The following is an 18,653-nucleotide window of genomic DNA, read 5'->3' on the forward strand; positions in this document are numbered from 1 at the left end:
ATAGAGAAAGTCATAGAAAATGATAAAATTAAACTGCTCTGCGACTTCAGAATTCAAACAGACAAGCACCTGCAACATAACACCCCAGACTTAACAATTGTCGATAAGAAAGACAAAAAAGTCTGGATAGTGGACGTGGCAGTGCCTGGAGAGAGCAGAATAGAAGAAAAAGAACTGGAGAAGATAACAAAATACAAAGACCTACAAATAGAAATAGAAAGACTGTGGCAAAAGCAAGCAAGGGTAGTACCAATAGTCCTAGGCGCCTTGGGTGCAATCCCAAAACAACTGGAGCACCACTTGAACACAATTGGCAGTGACAAATTCGCTATTAGTCAATTGCAAAAGGCAGCCTTACTAGGAACTGCTTCCATCCTGCAACGATATCTGTAATACCATCAAACATCCACATCTGCCTATCCCAGGTCCTGGGTAAGGACTCGATAGGTAGACAAAATGCCAAATCCAGTCTGAACATCTGGCTGACTGTGCGATGATCGATAATTATTATTATTATTATTATTATTATTATTATTATTATTATTATTTAAATAACAAGTTGGAAGGGACCTTGGAGGTCATCTAATCCAACCCCCTGCTCAGACAGGAAACCCTATACCATTTCGGATAAATGGCTGTCCAGTCATTTACATTTACAGTTCCAGTATTGGAGCATTCACCGCTTCTGGAGGCAGGTTGTTCCATTGGTTAACTGTACTGACTGTCAGGAAGTTTCTCCTTAGTTCCAGGTTGCTTCTCTCCTTGATGTGAATTTCCATCTGTTGCTTCTTGTCCTGCCTTCAGATGCTTTGGAGAATAGCTTGACTCCCTCTTCTTTGGGGTAGCCCCTGAGATACTGGAACATTTGCTGTATCTCTTTCTTCCCCTTTCTTTTTTTTCAACCCATGATTGCAGGTGATTGACATGAATGACTATCAGAGAAGGAGATTTGCTTCCCGGATCATTGATAGCCTCTTCAACACCGTCACCGATAAGAAGATTGCGATTTTGGGATTTGCGTTCAAAAAGGACACAGGAGATACCAGGTAAAACCAGCGTTTATCACCTCCACGAACTTGGTGCTAGTCACTTTTCGCCTTCTGTTTATGGCCCTCAGGCTAGCGGAGCATTCAGATCTGTTGCTTAAATAGTAACCCCTGATCCAAAGCACCTTCTCTTTGCCCCTGAGATTGAAGTAAGCAAGGTGCTTGGTTTTCTTTTTTTTTTTTTAATTCCTTTAAACTTTAGAAGGGATTACAGGGCGAGCAGGAAGTTATCTATCCTGATTCTATTGCTGGGGTTTCGTTTTATGTTTTACTACGAATAATTCCACTTTGATTTCTTGTTTGCAAAACTACATTTACAGTTCCAGTGTGTTAAGATTAGATTAAAAATGTGACAGGTGATAGATACATGGAGGGATGGATGGATGGATAGATAGATGGATAGATGATAGATAAAAATGGATAGAGTTTTAATTGCAAATTCTCTGAACTTTCTTTTTCTTTCTTTCTTTCTTTCTTTCTTTCTTTCTTTCTTTCTTTCTTTCTTTCTCCTTCCTCTTTAAAACATTCTCTTTCCTCCATTTCTCTGCTTGAGGTGGATCTACCTTCTTTCCTTCCTTCCTTCCTGTCTTTCTCCCTCCTTCCTTCCTCTTTAAAACATCCTGTTTCCTCCATTTCTCTGCCTGAAGTGGATTCTTTCTCTTCCTTTCTTTCTTTCTTTCTTTCTTTCTTTCTTTCTTTCTTTCTTTCTTTCTTTCTTTCTTTCTTTCTTTCTTTCTTTCTTTCTTTCTTTCTTTCTTTCTCAGAAGGAATTTATATCGGGGTACACAAGCACTCGTTGCTTTGCCCAGAAGTAAATCTCATCACATCCAGCGGGTGCTTATCCTAATACCCATCTGTTTTGAGGGTAACAATTACCTGCCTTCTCAACCCAGGTGTCCTGGGTCCAAGCGTAGACGATGGTCCACAGAGCTAGCGATTTCAGGACGTTGTACGTTTTGTTTTTAGAGAATCGTCCAGTATCTACATCAGCAAATACTTAATGGACGAAGGTGCCAGACTCCACATCTATGATCCCAAAGTGCTGAAGGAGCAAATCATTCTTGACCTCTCTCACCCAGGGGTGTCAGAGGATGACCAAGGTGAGTGGGATTAGCTTTCTAAAAATGTTTCCAAGTCTGATCAAGTTGGCATGTCTGTACAGGGCGGGGGAGGAGTTGGACTAGAACAGTGGTTCTCAACCTTTTTAATGCCGCGACCCCCAACCGGTCATAAGTCGAGGACTACTCAACTGGTGCCGCACCGTTTGCAGAAGGGGACTTTTGGCGGGCTCAGCAGGGCAGAGACAGCCTGGACAATTCCTATTGGCTTTGGAAAGCCAATAGAATTAGACTCTATTCAAGAGAGTCTGTTCTATTGGCTTTCAAAAGCCAATAGAATAAAAGGGAGGAGCACAGCTAAGGAAAAGGGAGAAAAAAATGGCGGACTGCGTTGTTTGGCGACCCCCGTGAAATGGTCGTTCGACCCCAAATGGGGTCCCGACCCACAGGTGGAGAACCACTGGACTAGAAGACCTCCAAAGTCCCTTCCAGTTCTGTTTTTCTGTCAAGGGCTTCAACCTCTCCCAGTGAAATCAACGCTTAAATGGGATTCTCTTTGGCCAATGGATGCTTAGGGTTGGATGCCAACCTTTCCCTCTTTGTCTTCCCATTTCAGTCTCCCGACTGGTCACCATTAGCAAGGACCCTTACGAAGCCTGTGACGAGGCCCACGCCCTAGTAATTTGCACGGAGTGGGACATGTTTAAGGTAAATACAGCAAGGCTCCGCATAAGGGTATCCAACACAAAACGCGTTGCCATCATTGAAACATCGTTGGTCATTATTTACAGGAGCTGGATTACGAGCGCATTCACAAGAGAATGCTGAAGCCGGCTTTTATCTTCGATGGGCGGAGAGTCCTTGACGATCTTCATAATAAGCTGCAAGTGATCGGGTTCCAAGTACGGCCTTCTTCCATACTGTTTCCATGAGTCAAGCCGAAGCATTAATGAAAAATGATGGTTGAGGTTCTTTGCATAAAAATCAAGCTTATTCCAGAGAAGGCCCCAAATAGGAAATGATTAATTCTGCTTTCTCTTCAGTTGCTGATTCGTTGACCATCACTTCCAGAGGTTTCGACAGAAGCCCACTTTAGAAGCTAAGCAAAGCACGCATACCGTGATTAAAAACAAGAGTTGGAAATTTATAAGTCCCTCCACATGTGGAATTGATCTGATTTTTAAGTACGCCACATGAAGTTCTGACTTACTGTAACTGTGGTTTACTGAATAAATCAACGTTGGTTGGCTTCGTACAGTACCATAAGCCAACTATCATGGTTCCCATAGATGAAACCCATCAAAAGAACTTCCAAGGCAAAAAATTCTTCCTTAAAAGACATTTTATTCAGGAAACAAAGTATTGGCACTACGTAGTTGAACCCCAAAACTAAATTCCTTTCCTCCGGGATACAAAGTGCAATTCCCACTCCCAATCAGCTGTCATAAATCACATTCTCCAATTAGCCTAAAACACAGGCTTTCTCCCCAGCTCCCAAAACGTTATCAGCTCGTCCTTGGGTTCCCACAAAGCAGCTGTTACCGTATATTCCGGCGTATAGGGCGACCCGGCGTATAAGACGACCCCCTAGTTCAACGCCGGGTTGCAAGACGATCGACGCCGAATCGCATGCCTAGAAAGTCATACGCCGGAAACTACCGGTATTTCTGGTGTATAAGACGATCAACACGAGTCGCATGCCTAGAAAGTCGTCTTATACGCCGGAAACTGTTATTTCCGGCGTATAAGACGATCGGCGCCAAGTCGCATGCCTAGGAAGTCGTCTTATACGCCAGAAACTACCTTGTTTCCGGCGTATAAGACGACTCCGCGTATAAGACAATCCCCGAGTTCGGAGGCTGTTTCGACGCTCTCAAAAGTCGTCTTATACGCCGGAATATACGGTATTATTATTATGGCTAGCTGAACTTGAGCTTTCATCCCATCCATTCCCTTCTACACCTAATTTCTAAATACCAGAAAAAGCATGTTAAAAGCAAAGAGAAAATAGCTGCAATTTTCATCAGTTGTCAGAACGGGAACATCCCCATGTTTACAGCGTTGACACCAACATTCGGGCAAAGCCGTTAACGGTTCTTTCCCGGTTCTGGGTGGCCTTAGAAAAAAAGGACAGGATTTCATTATTATTATTATTTTCAGAAATGGGAAGATCAGCTTAGCCTTAGGACAGTGGTGGCGAACCTATGACACGAGTGCCAGAGGCGGCACTCAGAGCCCTCTCTGTGGGCACGCGCGCCATCGCCCCAGTCCTAGGCCTTCAGCTGAGTTCTATAAAACCTTTTTGCTTTAAGCCTCCGCTGTCGTGTGCCCCCCCTCCAAAAAAAGGTTCAATCAATTTCAACTTCTCGTGGGAAAAAAAAGATCTTGCAAAGTTGGAATTGATTGATTGATTGAAGTTTTTAGTCCCATCCAGTCTGCTGTTACCACTGCAGCCACGCCCACCCAATGGGCCATGCCCACCCAATGGGCCACACCCACCCAGCACTCAATGATGCATAAGTGGGTTTTGGGTTGCAGTTTGGGCACTAGGTCTCTAAAAGGTTCGCCATCACTGCCTTAGGATGTGCTTTGTCAGCTGACTGCGTGTCGTTTTCCTTTTGCTTCAGGTCGAGACAATCGGAAAGAAGATATCAGCCAAAAGGATTCCCTTCGCTTCGTCCGGCGACATCCCAAAATTCAGCCTGCAGGACCCTCCTCTAAAGAAGCCGAGGGTATAGGCGTCGTTGGTACAGAAAAGTTGGAATAAGAAGGAAAACAGGAGAAAGTAACAGGCACCTTTGAGCCTCAGTCAAGCATTTTCAGATGATTTTATTTCAATAGGAGATTTTAAATAATCTCCCACTTAACCGCATTCAGCTCTGGCTAAAGGAAGTTTAGTATTTTTTTGCATAGGGAAAAGGGATTTTTATACGAACCATTATCGTACAGCACTATTGTATATGGGACATTTTCAACCAGATTCTGTTTTATAACGTCTATTTTTCCAATATTGTAACTTCTACCAATGATGCGTGAACTACCCAGCCGTCGTTTTTTAATATTTTTTTTAACAGAACGACCCCATCGGCTTCGAACTTCAAGATTAGGTTTTTGCGAGATTCACGAACTTAGTTTTATGTCTTGGCAGTTGAAAGTAGAAGAAAGTTAAGAGATTTCCTATTTAATGGATAGTCATCTATTTATACCACGGAACATTGTTGGTGTTGGAAGTTTAAATTAGACTTTATCAGATAGGAGAGACTCCGGCGAAGATATTTTTTTTTCTTCATGAGTAAAACCGAGGCATTAATGAAATGATGGTTGCGGTTCTTTGCATAAAAATAATGCTTATTCCAGAGAAGGGCCCAAGTAGGAAATTTATTAATTTTGCTTTCTCTTCAGCTGCTGATACGTTGGCCATCACTTCAAGTTTCTATGGAAGCGCATCTTAGAAGCTAAGCAAAGCACGCATTTCGTACTGTGACTAAAAAAAGAATTGGAAATTTATAATTCCCTCCATCTATGGAATTGATCTGATTTTAGTACACTATATTAAGTTCTGACTTAGTGCAACCGTGGTTTACTGAATAAATCAAAGTTGGTAAAGTTTGTACAATACCATGAGTCAACACCAAGCAAGCAAAATATGGTTTTAAGCACGCTGCCTGAACTGGGACACAGAATATCCTTAAAATGTCTGGGAATGTTTGCTTATTGTTCAGAGTCTTCGATATTAATCTTACCACCATCTTTCCTCATCCTTATTACAAGACACAGTCAGGGATCTGATTTTTTATTTATTTATTGGCAGCTTGTTCCAGTAAACTAGGACACGTAAAATAATGACCCATAGGATGTTTCCGTTTTCCAGGGAATAAATACAAAATTGGAATAGCCGTCACTGCAATGGGACCGTTGTGTAATTCTCAACACATTTGCTCTGCTTGTAATCAAAACGGAAGTTCTTGGATCAAGCGATGGTTTTTTCTCAAACTGCCTCTAAATTAGCACGTCGATTTCATTTTTGATTCAGAGACTCATTCGTACCTTTTATAAAGTGATCTTGTTAGTTGGGATGGGCGGGTAAAAAAGATAATATTGCGTCTGAGCTCCAATCCAACAGTTTAATCAAGAATATCATTTGCAGCGCAGGTGCTTTTAATCCTATTTATGTCCAGCGAGAAAAGACATTTATTGTGTTACATACCAACGGTGATCATGACTTGAGTTGCTCAATACTAGGATTGTGATTGAAAAGACGGTTAACAGCGGGATGGGGTTAATGGAGCAAACAATGATTATCGATGTGCTAGGGAAAAAATGCATATATCAATCTTTGGATTCCTTAATGTACAGGCCTCGCTCTACTTCTTTTTCTTGATATGTCTGAATACCGCATAATGGATAATGAGTGACATTTTATTGTGTGTGTACAATATGGGAACATGTCAGGGTCCAGGAACAAATAAAATATTTTGTATTCTTTTTTTTTACAAAGCAGCAAAAGCCTTCCAAGTTGGTTAATTGGGTTTATCTGTGCTGTAGCCATCTAGAAGACAAGGAAAGGAATGGAATTCTTCTTGTGGGCCTTGGATGCATCAGATGTCCTTCTTCTTCCTCTTATGGATTAGGTTTTTCAAGAAAAATTCACCTGCACAGCCCCAAAACAAAAGCAGACGTTTTAAACCAAGCGGCAAAATCTTCAATTGTACTTTTTTTTTCCTCATTATTACGGGAAAATACAGAGAAACATCAACTAAGGGAGGGATTCTAAACATGAAAATGGAGCTTTTTGTGGGGAAAAAAAACTAAAATTCCAAGAGCATCTGTGCTATTTGTCGCTTCTGTGCTATTTGACGCTTCTGCAAGTTTCAGCATAGTCAAAAAAAAAAAAAGGATATTTCAAAAAATTACCATCGTTTGGTTTTTTAAACCTAAATACTAACCACGGCAGATCCCCCGCTGGTAACTCAGAAATTAGCCATTACACCGCGCAGGATGCTTCAAAAATGTAACATCTATTTTTAAGCTTCTCAAATATATCCGTCATTCAAGAACATATTCTGATTTTAAAGGGCCCTTGTAACCAAGCTTGCATGTTAACAACAAATATTGCAAATGATATAGCAATTTACATCTAAATTAACCCTGGCAATTGTCTGCTGCACACTGGACATCTGAAGTCTGCAAGAGGATCTAATTAACATGGAATGTAGCTGAAATATCAGACCTGCTTAACCAGTATGTAGAAATAAAACATAAGGCTACTTTGCTGTGGTAGATCAGGTTAGAAACCCGAAGATCTGAGTTCTAGTCCTGCCTCAAGCATGGAAGGCAGCTGGATTTCAGCCAGTCACATTCTCTACGCCCTGAGAAACAGACAATGGCAAATGGCCCCCTTGAAATCCAAATACTATTTACTAGGAATCGTTTAATTAATGATCACTGAGGAATATGTCGCACTTTGCACCTTGGTCTGGACTGGGCGCCCCTGCTAATGGGAAGACTTGATCTTACCTGCTTTGTAAGAAGACCGCACGAGAGGCCCACTAGCCGTGTAATGAAATCCAAGTTTGTTTCCAACGTCCTCCCAGTATTTAAATTTCTCCGGAGTAATATATTCTTCGACCTGGGGGTGAAAAAAAAAATGACCATGTTTACAAAAGCAGATGAGTTGTGGGTAATCTGAAGCGGGATCGTTTTGTTAATTGTTTTTGCAAAAGCACTTTGATACGGATAGTTCCTGGACTTGCAAAAGTTCATTTAATGACAATCTGAATTTACAATACCTGTTTCCCCCCAAAATAAGCCCTAGCATGATTTTTGCAGGACGCTCGAAATATGAGCCCCACCCCAAAAATAAACCCCATCTAACTGAGGAAATTTCTTCTTAGTTGGAAGGGACCTTGGAGATCATCCAACCCCCTGCTCAGGCAGGAAACCCTATACCATTTCGGACAAATGGTTGTCCATTCTCTTCTTAAAAACTTCCAGTGTTGGAGCATTCACTGCTTCTGGAGGCAGGTTGTTCCACTGGTTAATTGTTCTCACTGTCAGGAAGTTTCTCCTTAGTTCTAGGTTGCTTCTCTCCTTCATTGGTTTCCATCCATTGCTTCTTGTCCTGCCTTCAGGCACTTTGGAGAATAGCCTGACTCCCTCTTCTTTGGGGCAGCCCCTGAGATATTGGAAGACTGCTGTGATGTCACCTCTGGTCCTTCTATTAATTAAACTAGACATCCCCAATTCCAGAAATCGTTCTTTCTATGTTTTAGCCTCCAGTCCCCTAATCATCTTTGTTGCTCTTCTCTTACTCTTTCTAGAGTCTCAATCTCTTTTTTACATCGTGGTGGCCAAAAACTGGATACAATTAATATTAATTCAATTAATATTAGTCCAGATATTTTCCAACGGGTTTTAGAGTATCGTAAGCAATGAACAGCCTTACGTCTTCTAATTAGTTCTAAAAATATATATATAATACCTTTAAATGCCGTTTTGTTGGCTGCATATACTGTCCCAAGGTCAAGCAATCCACATCAGCTTCGCGTAATCCTATTTTTTGTTGTGTTTTTTAAAAAAAGACTTTTAGTAAATGACAGAACAGGATTTGGCATTTTTTCCCTATCTTTTTTTTTAACAATAATTTTATTAAAGGTTATAAATACAAGTAGCCCTTGACTTACAGCTATAACTTAGAGCGGCATTTCTGCTGTTACATGAGACATTTGTAAAGCGAGTTTTGCCCCATTCTACGACCTTTCCCCCACCGTCGTTAAGTGAATCCTTGCAATGTTAACTTAGTCCCACGGACTTTAAGTGAGTCTGCCTTCCCCCACTCTCTTTGCTTCCCAGGACACCACAACCGTCATAAAAACGGGTCAGTTGCCAAGCGTTTTGATCACCTGACCTTGGAAATGCTGCAATGGTCGTTAAGTGAGAAATATGGTCCTAAGCCACTTTTTTCAGTGCTGTTTGTAACGGTCACTAAACAAACTTTTGTAAGTCAAGGACTACCTATACCAGGGGTAGTCAACCTTGGCTCTTTTATGACTCATGGACTTCAACTCCCAGAATTCCTGAGCCAGCCATGCTGAGGGGACAGGGAGAGGTTTCCAAGCTGAGCCATGTTGGCTCAGGAATTCTGGGAGTTGAGGTCCACTAATCATGAAGGGGCCATAGTTCCCCCATGCTGGCTGAGGAATTCTGGGAGTTGAAGTCCACGAGTCATGAAGGGGCCAAGGTTGCCTACTCTGGCCTAGGCCGCTTTCTGACTCGTGGACTTCAACTCCCAGAATTCCTGAGCCTGCATGGCTCAGCTTAGAAACTTCTCCATTTCTCCTCAGCATGGCTGGCTCAGGAATTCTGGGAGTTGAAGTCCACCACTTATAAAAGAGCCAAGGTTGCCTACCCCTGGCCTAGGGCAAGATACAGGTAGACTAATACAAACTAAGGAAAATATAAGAAGTAAAGAAAAAGAAAAAAACGCAAAGGGATAGAAAAATGAAACGGAGGAAAGATGTAAAAAAAAAATAAAAATCTAAGCCTGTTTTTTTGTAATGCGAATCCCGAACACGACACACATAAACGGGCGGAGTATTGATTGCACAGTTGGAACGGCCAAGTTGATTTTTCTCCACCCAGCATATCCCGTCTGCTCTCAACTTACTTTTCAGGGTGTCGTGCAGCTGTTCGTCAGTCTCCCCCAGGCCCAGCATGATTGACGTTTTGGAAATCACATCAGGCTGAACTTTCTTAGCGTGCTTCAAAACGCAAAGGGATTGCTCAAAATTGGCCCGGGGATCCCGAACTTGTCTGCAAGAAAGAAAGAAAAAAAAGGAATCAACCTTTTTTTTTTTAGCCTGACACAGATAAACTTCTGGATGGATCTTAGGTTTGCTGCCCTGCTGGCTAAGTTTTATCCCTGCTCTAAAACAGAAAAACTTTTGAGAATAGTGTTTCTCAAGCTGGGAACGTTCAGATGGGTGGACTTCAACTCCCAGAATTCCCCAGTCGCCCTGGGATTGGTTACCAGGAGAGGTGGCTACCAACTTGGTCGGCTTCAACAAAAAGTTGGACGAATTCGTGGAATCGATGGCTCTTAGGACAGACAATGAAAGCTATCTGTCAGGAGGCTGATGGCTTCCTTGTGTACAGAGTCCTCGACTTACAACAGTAAGTCGGTCAACGGGGTCCGATCCAGCTTCTGCTTTTACGACGGCCAGGTTGCCTCACCAAAGTGTCCCTCCGAAAGTTAATAATGTCTGGTCAAACATAATCTGCTCTTTATAAAATCCATCCATGTTTAATATCTTTGCCGTCTCTCACTTGCCTTTGTGAATGTGACCACCAGTTAAATCGATGCCCTGATTTGCCATCTCTTGCCTGGATTTTAAGTTCCCTTCAGAATTTAGAATATCTTTATAGGTCCCTATTTTATCGAGACTGACTAGATTGGGATGTACGAATGCTTCCGCTGTTGAGAGCCATCCTGGAATTTTCAAATAGATTTCACGTTTTATTTTTTCCCCATTTTAATAGTGCATTACTAATCCAGTGGTTTTGGAAGTATTTATGTATTTTACTTTTTTCCCCATACCATAAAAAAAGCATGCCAACCAAGCTGCAGGTCCTGTCCCTCCAACTACAGCAATCTTTTATTTCTAAGAGTTATCCGTTTTTTAGCACTGACGCTTGATAATATAAAACCCATTCTGGCAAGCCAAAACCTCCATTTCCTTTGGCTTCTTGCAACATTTTCAATTTAATTCCAGCTTTCTTGCGCCACCAAACTGTCCCTGCGAACGAGGGCATTTTCCCGGCTGAAAGATCACCTTTCATCACCTCTGCAATTCGGGAACGGTCTCCACGTTGTGGGCGTAGACATCCAATCCAGATGAAACCACTTTCTCCACCGCTTTGAGGTCTCCTCGGAAGTCAGGGGTTAAGCATTCCACGAGAATTTGGGGATTCCTGCAAAAGACGAAGATGTTCACACGGGCACAAAGAAGGCTGCTTCGGGCAATCTCGAAGTTTCGCACCCAATGTATCCACAATTACCCCTTTACCTTTGTTTTTTTGTTATTAAAAGTTTTACAAATTACAATATAAACCCACCCATTCCCTCCCTCCCCCACTGCCCAGAGCTGATTACATGGTAACAAATAAACATACTCTAGCTAACATAAACCAACTAAACTATCAATCAAAACCATAATACACTTTAACTCCTTCCAAAACAAATATTAACAAATTAAGACAAAAATAATAATACCATTAATACTATTAATAATTATCTAAAATCTATTCAAAAGCAAGATAATACTTTTCAATCTCATATTTCTTCTGAATATAATCAATCCATCTTCTCCAAACCATAATATATCTTTCTTGTGAATGATCCTTCAAATAGGTGGAGATTTTCGCCATTTCTGCTAAATTAGACATTTTAAGTATCCATTCTTCCAAAGTAGGCAATAAGTTTTTCTTCCAATATTGCCCCACCAATAATCTTGCAGCAGTTATGAAGTTCAACATCAAATTAGTTTCTTTAACATCCAAATCTACAATAATACCCAACAAAAATAATTGCGGAGTAAACTTTAGCTTTTTCTTAAAAATCTTTTGAATATTCCACCAAATCTTAATCCAAAAAGCTTTAATATCTTTACAAGTCCACCAAATATGAAAATAAGTTGCATCTAAATTTCCACATCTCCAACATTTGGGCTGTAATTTCGGATACATGTGGGACAACTTTTGGGGATCCAAATGCCATCTATAAAACATTTTATAAAAATTTTCTCTTAAATTTTCTGCTTTACCTTTTTTTTAAGTGTGAGACAGTCTTTGCGAAGTGTTCGGCTCCTCCATCAGGAAGATCTGCAAAGATTAATGCTCGAGTTATTTCACACACAGGACACATACAGGGAGTCCTCTACTTACGACTGCGATGGAGCCCCAAATTTTCTGTTGTTCGTGGAGACACTTCTTAAGTGAGATTTGCCCCATTTTACGACCTTTTTTGCTTCAGTTCTTAAGTGAATCACTGCCATTGCTAAGTTAGTAACACAGTTGTTAAGCTTCCCCCCTTGAACTTCACTTGTTAGAAGGTCGCAAAAGGGGATCACACACAACCCCTGGGACACAGCAACCGTCCTAAATATGAACCGGTGGCCGAGCGTCTGAATCTTGATCACGTGACCGGGGGGGATGCTTCAAAGGCCGTAACTGTGAAAAACGGTCGTCAGTCACTTTTTTCATTGTCGTCCTAACTTTGAACGGCCACTGAATGAACTGTTGTAAGTTGAGGACTGCCTGTACAGATTTTAGGCAGATCTGAGGTATTTGGGCATACAAGAGTAATTTGTGCAATCTGTTGTGATTCTTCACCAGCCTGTCTGAGTCTGTTAGTAACACACCCGGCAGCTGAGTCTGAGGAATCAGAGGAGGAGGAGGGGCCTGGAGTGACATCAGAGTCAGAGGAAGGCTCTGAGGAACTCCAAGACTTACAGTTGAATGAGGAGCCTGGCCCCTCTACTCGCGCTCAGGCTGAGACACAGCTGTGCTGGGAGCCAGAGTTGGACAGTGCTGAAGAACAGCTGGGAGATATCCAGGATGCACGAATGCACAGGCAAGAGAAGCGAGTAGGACAGAGGGATGCAATGGGGCAGCTCCAAAGGCAAAGGAGAAGGCATTAGGAAGCCACGCCTTGGCTGCATAATAAAAGGGAAGGTGTGGGAAGTGCTGGTTGCCAAAGGCAGCCGTTCGTGTTGAGGAATCGAGTTTCCGTGAACTGTATTTTGTTTGCCTTGGACATGGACTCAGGTCTGTGAATAATAAAAGGGGATTGGTTTTTTCCTGCGGTTCCAGCCTGCTTGTTGGAAGAGGGGTTTCTCCTTGTGAGCTCAACAAGGACTCTCGTAGGATGGGACAGAACACAAGTGACCCACTTAATAACAGTGGCAAGAAAGGTCGTAAAATGGGACAAAAATTCTCTTTAACAATTGTCTCACTTGGCCACACAAATCTTGGGCTCCATTGTGGGTCCTAAGTCAAGGACTACCAGTATGATATTGTTGTGTTTCCTCGCAGGTCAAGGGATACAACTTACCATCCCGGTCCACGGAGGTCAACACAACATAATCAAGTCCCCATTCGGCAATTGCTTCGGCGGTGTTAGTCGGCTCCTCGGGGTCCAACGGAGGAGGACTTCTCGACGTCTTTACGGAGCAGAAGCGACAGCCTCTCGTACAGGTGTCCCCCATTAACTAATTTTTTTTTAAAAGAGAGCGAGGTTTTGGTTTTTTTCCTTCCGAAAAACGATCTGAGTCATCTGCATCTCAAACGGCAATCAACAAAATACGTCCACACCAGATGGCATCAAGAGCAGAGATATTAGATCTCTGACTTCAACGATGGGAATGAAGCAAAGATAAGGTGCTTAACAACTGTAGCTGTAAAATGGACAACATTCACTGAACAGGCAAAATTCGCTTAAGAACTGTATCTGAGGGGCTGCCACAAAGAAGAGGGGGGGGGTCAACCTAGTCTCCAAAGCACCAGAGGGAAGGACCAGAAACAATGGTTGGAAACTGATCAAGGAGAGAAGCAACCTGGAATTAAGGAGAAACTTTCTGACAGTGAGGACAATTAACCGGTGGAACAGCTTGCCTCCAGAAGTTGTGGGTGCTCCATCACTGGCGGCTTTGAAGAAGAGATTGGACAATCACCCGTCGGAGATGGTATAGGTTCTCCTGCTTGAGCAGGGGGCTGGACAAGGTCCCTTCTAGCGCTATTCCTATTCTATTCTATTTCTAATTCTATTCTATTCTATCTATTCTATCTATTTCTATTCTGGTTGACTGTCCTGTTCCTAATTCTGTTTCTTATTCCATTCCACATTCTATCTATTCTATTCCAGTGGTTCTCCACCTGTGGTCCGGTACCCCATTTGGGGTCGACGAACCATTTCATTCACGGGGTCACAAACACTCAGGTCCGACATTTTTTCCCCTTTTCTTGGCCACGCCCCTGGCGCCCGGTGATGTATAAGTGGTTGGGGGTCACCAACATGGGGAACTTGTATTATGGGTCGCGCATAGAAGGGTGAGAACCACTGTTCTATTATATTCTCTATTCTACTCTATTCTATTTCTATCTTCTATTTCTATGTTCTATTCGTATTCCATTCTATTCTATTCTTCTATTCCTATCTTATTCTATTCTATTCTATTCTTCTATTTCTATCTTCTATTTCTATCTTCTTATTCTATTCTATTCTATTCTATTCTATTTCTATCTTCTATTCCTATTCTATCCTATTCTTCTATTCCTATCTTTCTATTCTATTCTATTCTACTCTACTCTACTCTACTCTACTCTACTCTACTCTATTCTGTGTCGCTTATTAAGCAGGAAATGTACAGGGTTCCCTGCCTGAGCAAGGGGTTGGACTAGAAGACCTTCAGCGTCCCTTCTCACTCCATTATTTTTGTACAGAAATGTTGGACTCAATTTGGTTGTACGCTGAGGACCATCTGTACTACACTAGACAAGACCTGGAGCAAGTGGACGTCCTGTTCTGAATGGATCTTCAGAGCCCGAGGATGAACTTACCATGATGGTGGCTGTAGCAGTTGCATATTCTCCTCCTCCCCAACATTCCCCAATGTTGGGACACCTGGCCTCCTCACACACCTATCATTAAGGACAGCAGGATTAGCAGGAGCTAAGGAGCATTGTTTCTTCCGAAAAGTTAACCTTCTAGTTCTCAGTATTTCTCCCACGCAGCTATATGAGCTTTCTCTCCCCTATGTCTGGGTTTTCTAGCTGGGCCATGAAAACCACCAAGCTCAGAGAAGACCAAGGGGCAAAGAATCCTCTTTCTTCTCCTCCCCTGCTCCTTCTCCCCTTGGCAAATCCTACTTTACCCTTCTAGCACTGATGATGTTACCTAGTTGGGTAATGAAACGTCTGCAAGAAAACCACCAAGCTCAGAGAGCAGCAAGGACCCCACAGTCCTTTTCTCCTCCTCCTCCTCCTCCTCCTCCTCCTCTTCCTCCTCCTCCTCCTTCTCTTCCTCCTCCTCCTCTCCACAAATTCCATTCCCCTCTGGCACTGATGATGTTACCTAGTCAGGTAATGAAACGTCTGCAAGAAAACCACCCAGCTCAGAGAGCATACCGTATGTAGGTTTAAGCTGCGCAATGTGTTCTTCAGTTTATTGTAATTTTTTCCAATCGGGATCTCCGTTTTCAACCAGGGAGGAAGGCGTAACCTAAAAATAAAAGCTTGATTTAGTTCGCCAAGTTGGAAGTTGATCAAGGAGAGAAGCAACCTGGAATTAAGGAGAAACTTCCTGACAGTGAGGACAATTAACCAGTGGAACAGCTGGCCTCCAGAAATCGTAGGCGCTCCATCACTGGAGATTTTTAAGAAGAGACTGGACAGTCACTTGTCTGAGATGGTGTAGGTTCTCCTGCTTGAGCAGGGGGCTGGACTAGAAGACCTCCAAGGTCCCTTCCAACTCTATTCAGTTGCCAAGTGTCTCTATGGTGATCACATGACCATGGGGGTGCTGCAACAGTCCTAGTCATTTTTCCTCAGTGATGTTGTAACTTCAAACAGTCGCTAAATGACACTAAATGTTGTAAAGCTGAGAATGACCTGACATGCCTTTTAGAGAGATTCCATTTTATATTAAGTAAACAAAGCACCAATGAACAGATAGGATATCATTCAAATAAGGAAGATTTTAGTTCATTCTGCTAAAACAGAGGTGGGGAATGACGGCCCCTTTAAGACTTGTGGACTTCTTTTTTTATTATTTTTTTAAGATATGAGAAATGTAAAAGTGTCGGGATGGCCTGTCTTGAGGAAAAAGACTGAAATACTGTAATGAAAATCTTAACCAGTAAGAATATTTTAAATATTGTGGGGAAAACAAATTTAAATAAGAATTTTAAACCGGATCTATGACAAGGCAATCAAGATGATCAGTTAGAAAAGAAGCTTTATATCAAAGTGGTTGATAAATATGCATCAATATGATAAATCTTCAGAGTCAGTTAAACCTACAATACAATGGAAATTAATTGAATAGAAGAATAAAATACAAACGGTGAGAGTCAGGAAGAGATAACATAAAAGAAGTAAGATAAACCATATAGGCAAAAATAGCTGGGTCTGAGAAAGTAAGAAGAGAAGCCATAAAAATATATATGAAATGGCTAGCCAGGAAAAGACAGATTGGAGAATAGGAAAATAAGCTGAATAAGATAAGAAGAAAGGCACACTGAACTGAAAAGCAATTTGTTTAAAATGGGGACATAAATATCTACTGAGTTTAAAATAATTTAAATGTCTAATTTTTCTTATTCTTATTGTACATGTGAATATGATTTAATATGTTATCAGGAAATGTGTATAGGTGGTTGGAAAGAGTGTAACCTCATACTACCTCCGCCAATGGGGAAAGAGGAGGGATGTAGTGGCCGGTGATAGGGATGAATAAAAGGAGGAGATATTTTGGGTTAAAACTTTGGAGAGAACCAAGCTTATTGCAATGAACGAAACAAAAGGCCTTCACTGTGTCTTGGCTGGTTATTGGTCAGGCGAGCGTGCCTCTGGTCACAAAGGAAAGCAGCCAGGAGCACATAACATGGTTATTATTTGCAGAAATGTTAGAAAAATGTCTATATTTAACTGTTATTTATCCAAATAATAAGAATTGCGTTAATTCAAGGATGGCAAAAGAGAACATTTTTGGAAGAACAGAACATCAAGCAAAGCTATTATGGGGACCATAGAATTAGAGAAACTTATTGTTATTGTTTTTTTAAATATAAACCGAGACAACACGATGTTTACCGAACATTAAGGTGATTTACAACAAACGAGAGTGAATCTTTCTTCATACCTTTCTCCTTTTTGGCGCTTTAAATTGCCTTTGTATTCTGCCCATTTGGTTTTGTCGGAAAGTTCCCCAGAGGTAAAATCTTTCAAATCAGGACCCTCTTGAAACAAAAGTCCCATCTGGGCTTCCAGCAACGAATTTGAACTCGACATTCTCAGCTGGTGATGCCAACAGTTTCCAAACACCTGGTGGGGGAAAAAACAAATGTCATCCCTTCGCAAAGGTGATACAGCACTTTTAAAAACCATACTGTAGCTTTAAGAAGAAAAGCTTTAAAAGCTTCACTCAAATAATTAGAATTGATCACGTTCCTAGTCATACCGAAATACTTCTTTTTTTGTCCCTAGCAGCGTGTCGGTGAAGTATGTGTAGTCCTCAATTTACAACAGTTCGTTCAGTGGCTGTTCGAAATGAAAAAAAAAGTGACTTGTGGCCGTTTCTCACAGTTAACGACCTTTGGAGCATCCTCATGAGACTGGTTCACACTTATGACGGTTGCAGCATCCCTGTGGTCACGTGATCAGAACTTGCACGCTTGGCAACTGACTCACATTTATGACGGTCGCAGTGTCCCCCGATTTGTATTTATGACTGTTGCAGCGTCCTGGGGGGGTCATGTGATCCCCTTTGGTGAAGCCAAGCCAATGGGGAAGCGAGACTCATGTTACTCACTTAACGACCGTGGCAGGAAAGGTCATAAAATGGGGCAAAGCTCAGTTAACAGCTGTCTTGCTTAGCAAGGGCCACTTTAGGCTCAGTCGTGGTCATAAAGGGAGGATTACCTGCAGAGGCTGTGTTTACAAAGCATGCTGAGCCAAAGTTTGTAAACCATGGTTTAAATAAAACCAACCCTCCATGGCTGATAAATCAAATTAAGCCACCAATAAGCCACTGAGCACGCCTACCTACCTACCCAGTTGAGAAGAAGGGTATACTGGGGTTACAAGATAGTCCTCGTCCTTGCAACGGTCGTAAGTTTGAAAAAGGATCCCAAGTCAGTTTTTTTCAGTACTGTTTGTAAATGTAAACGGTCACTAAACGAACGGTTGTCGTCAAAGACTACCTGGACTGGCACCTCCTCCACAATCCCTTCCAACCAGAAGGGAATCCCACCAACCCTGGTGACCTCCACAGCCTGGATCTCCATGGACCTGACCCATCTTTAGGTTTGCCAATGCATGTTTTGGATTTTTCCTGCCCTGGGATCTCCTGGTGGCGCTCCATCCACCTGAAACCCAGATTAGATCCCGTTGCGCTTTCCAGATCAGCCCAGATCGCCTCCTCGCTGCCGGCTTTCCACCAAGGGCCACCGGACGGCCCTTCCTACCTCGCAGGGACGTTGTGCGGCCAAGGTTACCGGGGCAGCAGCCGCGAAATGGGGGAAAGGAGACAAACAAAGCGGCCTCTCACCGGTTTGCCACCAGCCACCAGCCTCCTCGGGGCGAGGGCAAGGCAGGGGAGTCCGCGACCGAGCAGCGACATGGCGGGTCTCCTCTCCGCCCGGCCGCTGCCCCACCGTCTCCGGGCCGAAGTCCCTCGATGGGCCACCTCGGCGCTCGGCTACGTTTCCCTTTTCCGCCCGGCGCTCGACTGATCGCGCCTGCGTTCGAGTCTTCGACCCCCCCTCCCTCGAGC

At 42.6% G+C, this 18,653-nt stretch overlaps 2 protein-coding genes across 2 annotated transcripts; one reads left to right on the forward strand and one right to left on the reverse strand.

Annotated features, from left to right (window-relative positions):
* Positions 1-892: 892 nt before the first annotated feature.
* LOC120309771 (UDP-glucose 6-dehydrogenase-like) lies at positions 893-6,101 on the forward strand. Its single transcript, XM_039347319.1, has 5 exons — positions 893-1,046; positions 2,013-2,146; positions 2,721-2,812; positions 2,896-3,006; positions 4,732-6,101. Exons 1-5 carry the CDS (start codon positions 925-927, stop codon positions 4,840-4,842), a joined length of 570 nt encoding a protein of 189 aa, XP_039203253.1. The 5' UTR covers positions 893-924; the 3' UTR covers positions 4,843-6,101.
* A 113-nt stretch (positions 6,102-6,214) lies between these two features.
* LOC120309758 (lipoyl synthase, mitochondrial-like) lies at positions 6,215-18,616 on the reverse strand. Its single transcript, XM_039347294.1, has 11 exons — positions 18,429-18,616; positions 17,022-17,203; positions 15,287-15,380; positions 14,720-14,800; positions 13,215-13,371; positions 11,926-11,983; positions 10,946-11,074; positions 9,771-9,916; positions 8,586-8,656; positions 7,622-7,733; positions 6,215-6,755 (listed from the first exon to the last, which is right to left on the reverse strand). Exons 1-11 carry the CDS (start codon positions 18,498-18,500, stop codon positions 6,703-6,705), a joined length of 1,155 nt encoding a protein of 384 aa, XP_039203228.1. The 5' UTR covers positions 18,501-18,616; the 3' UTR covers positions 6,215-6,702.
* Between the last annotated feature and the right edge of the window lie 37 nt (positions 18,617-18,653).

Source organism: Crotalus tigris, unplaced genomic scaffold (assembly GCF_016545835.1).
Source record: "Crotalus tigris isolate CLP2741 ecotype Arizona unplaced genomic scaffold, ASM1654583v1 scf7180000017559.9942113025:1136094, whole genome shotgun sequence".
NCBI classification, from domain to species: Eukaryota; Metazoa; Chordata; class Lepidosauria; order Squamata; family Viperidae; genus Crotalus; species Crotalus tigris.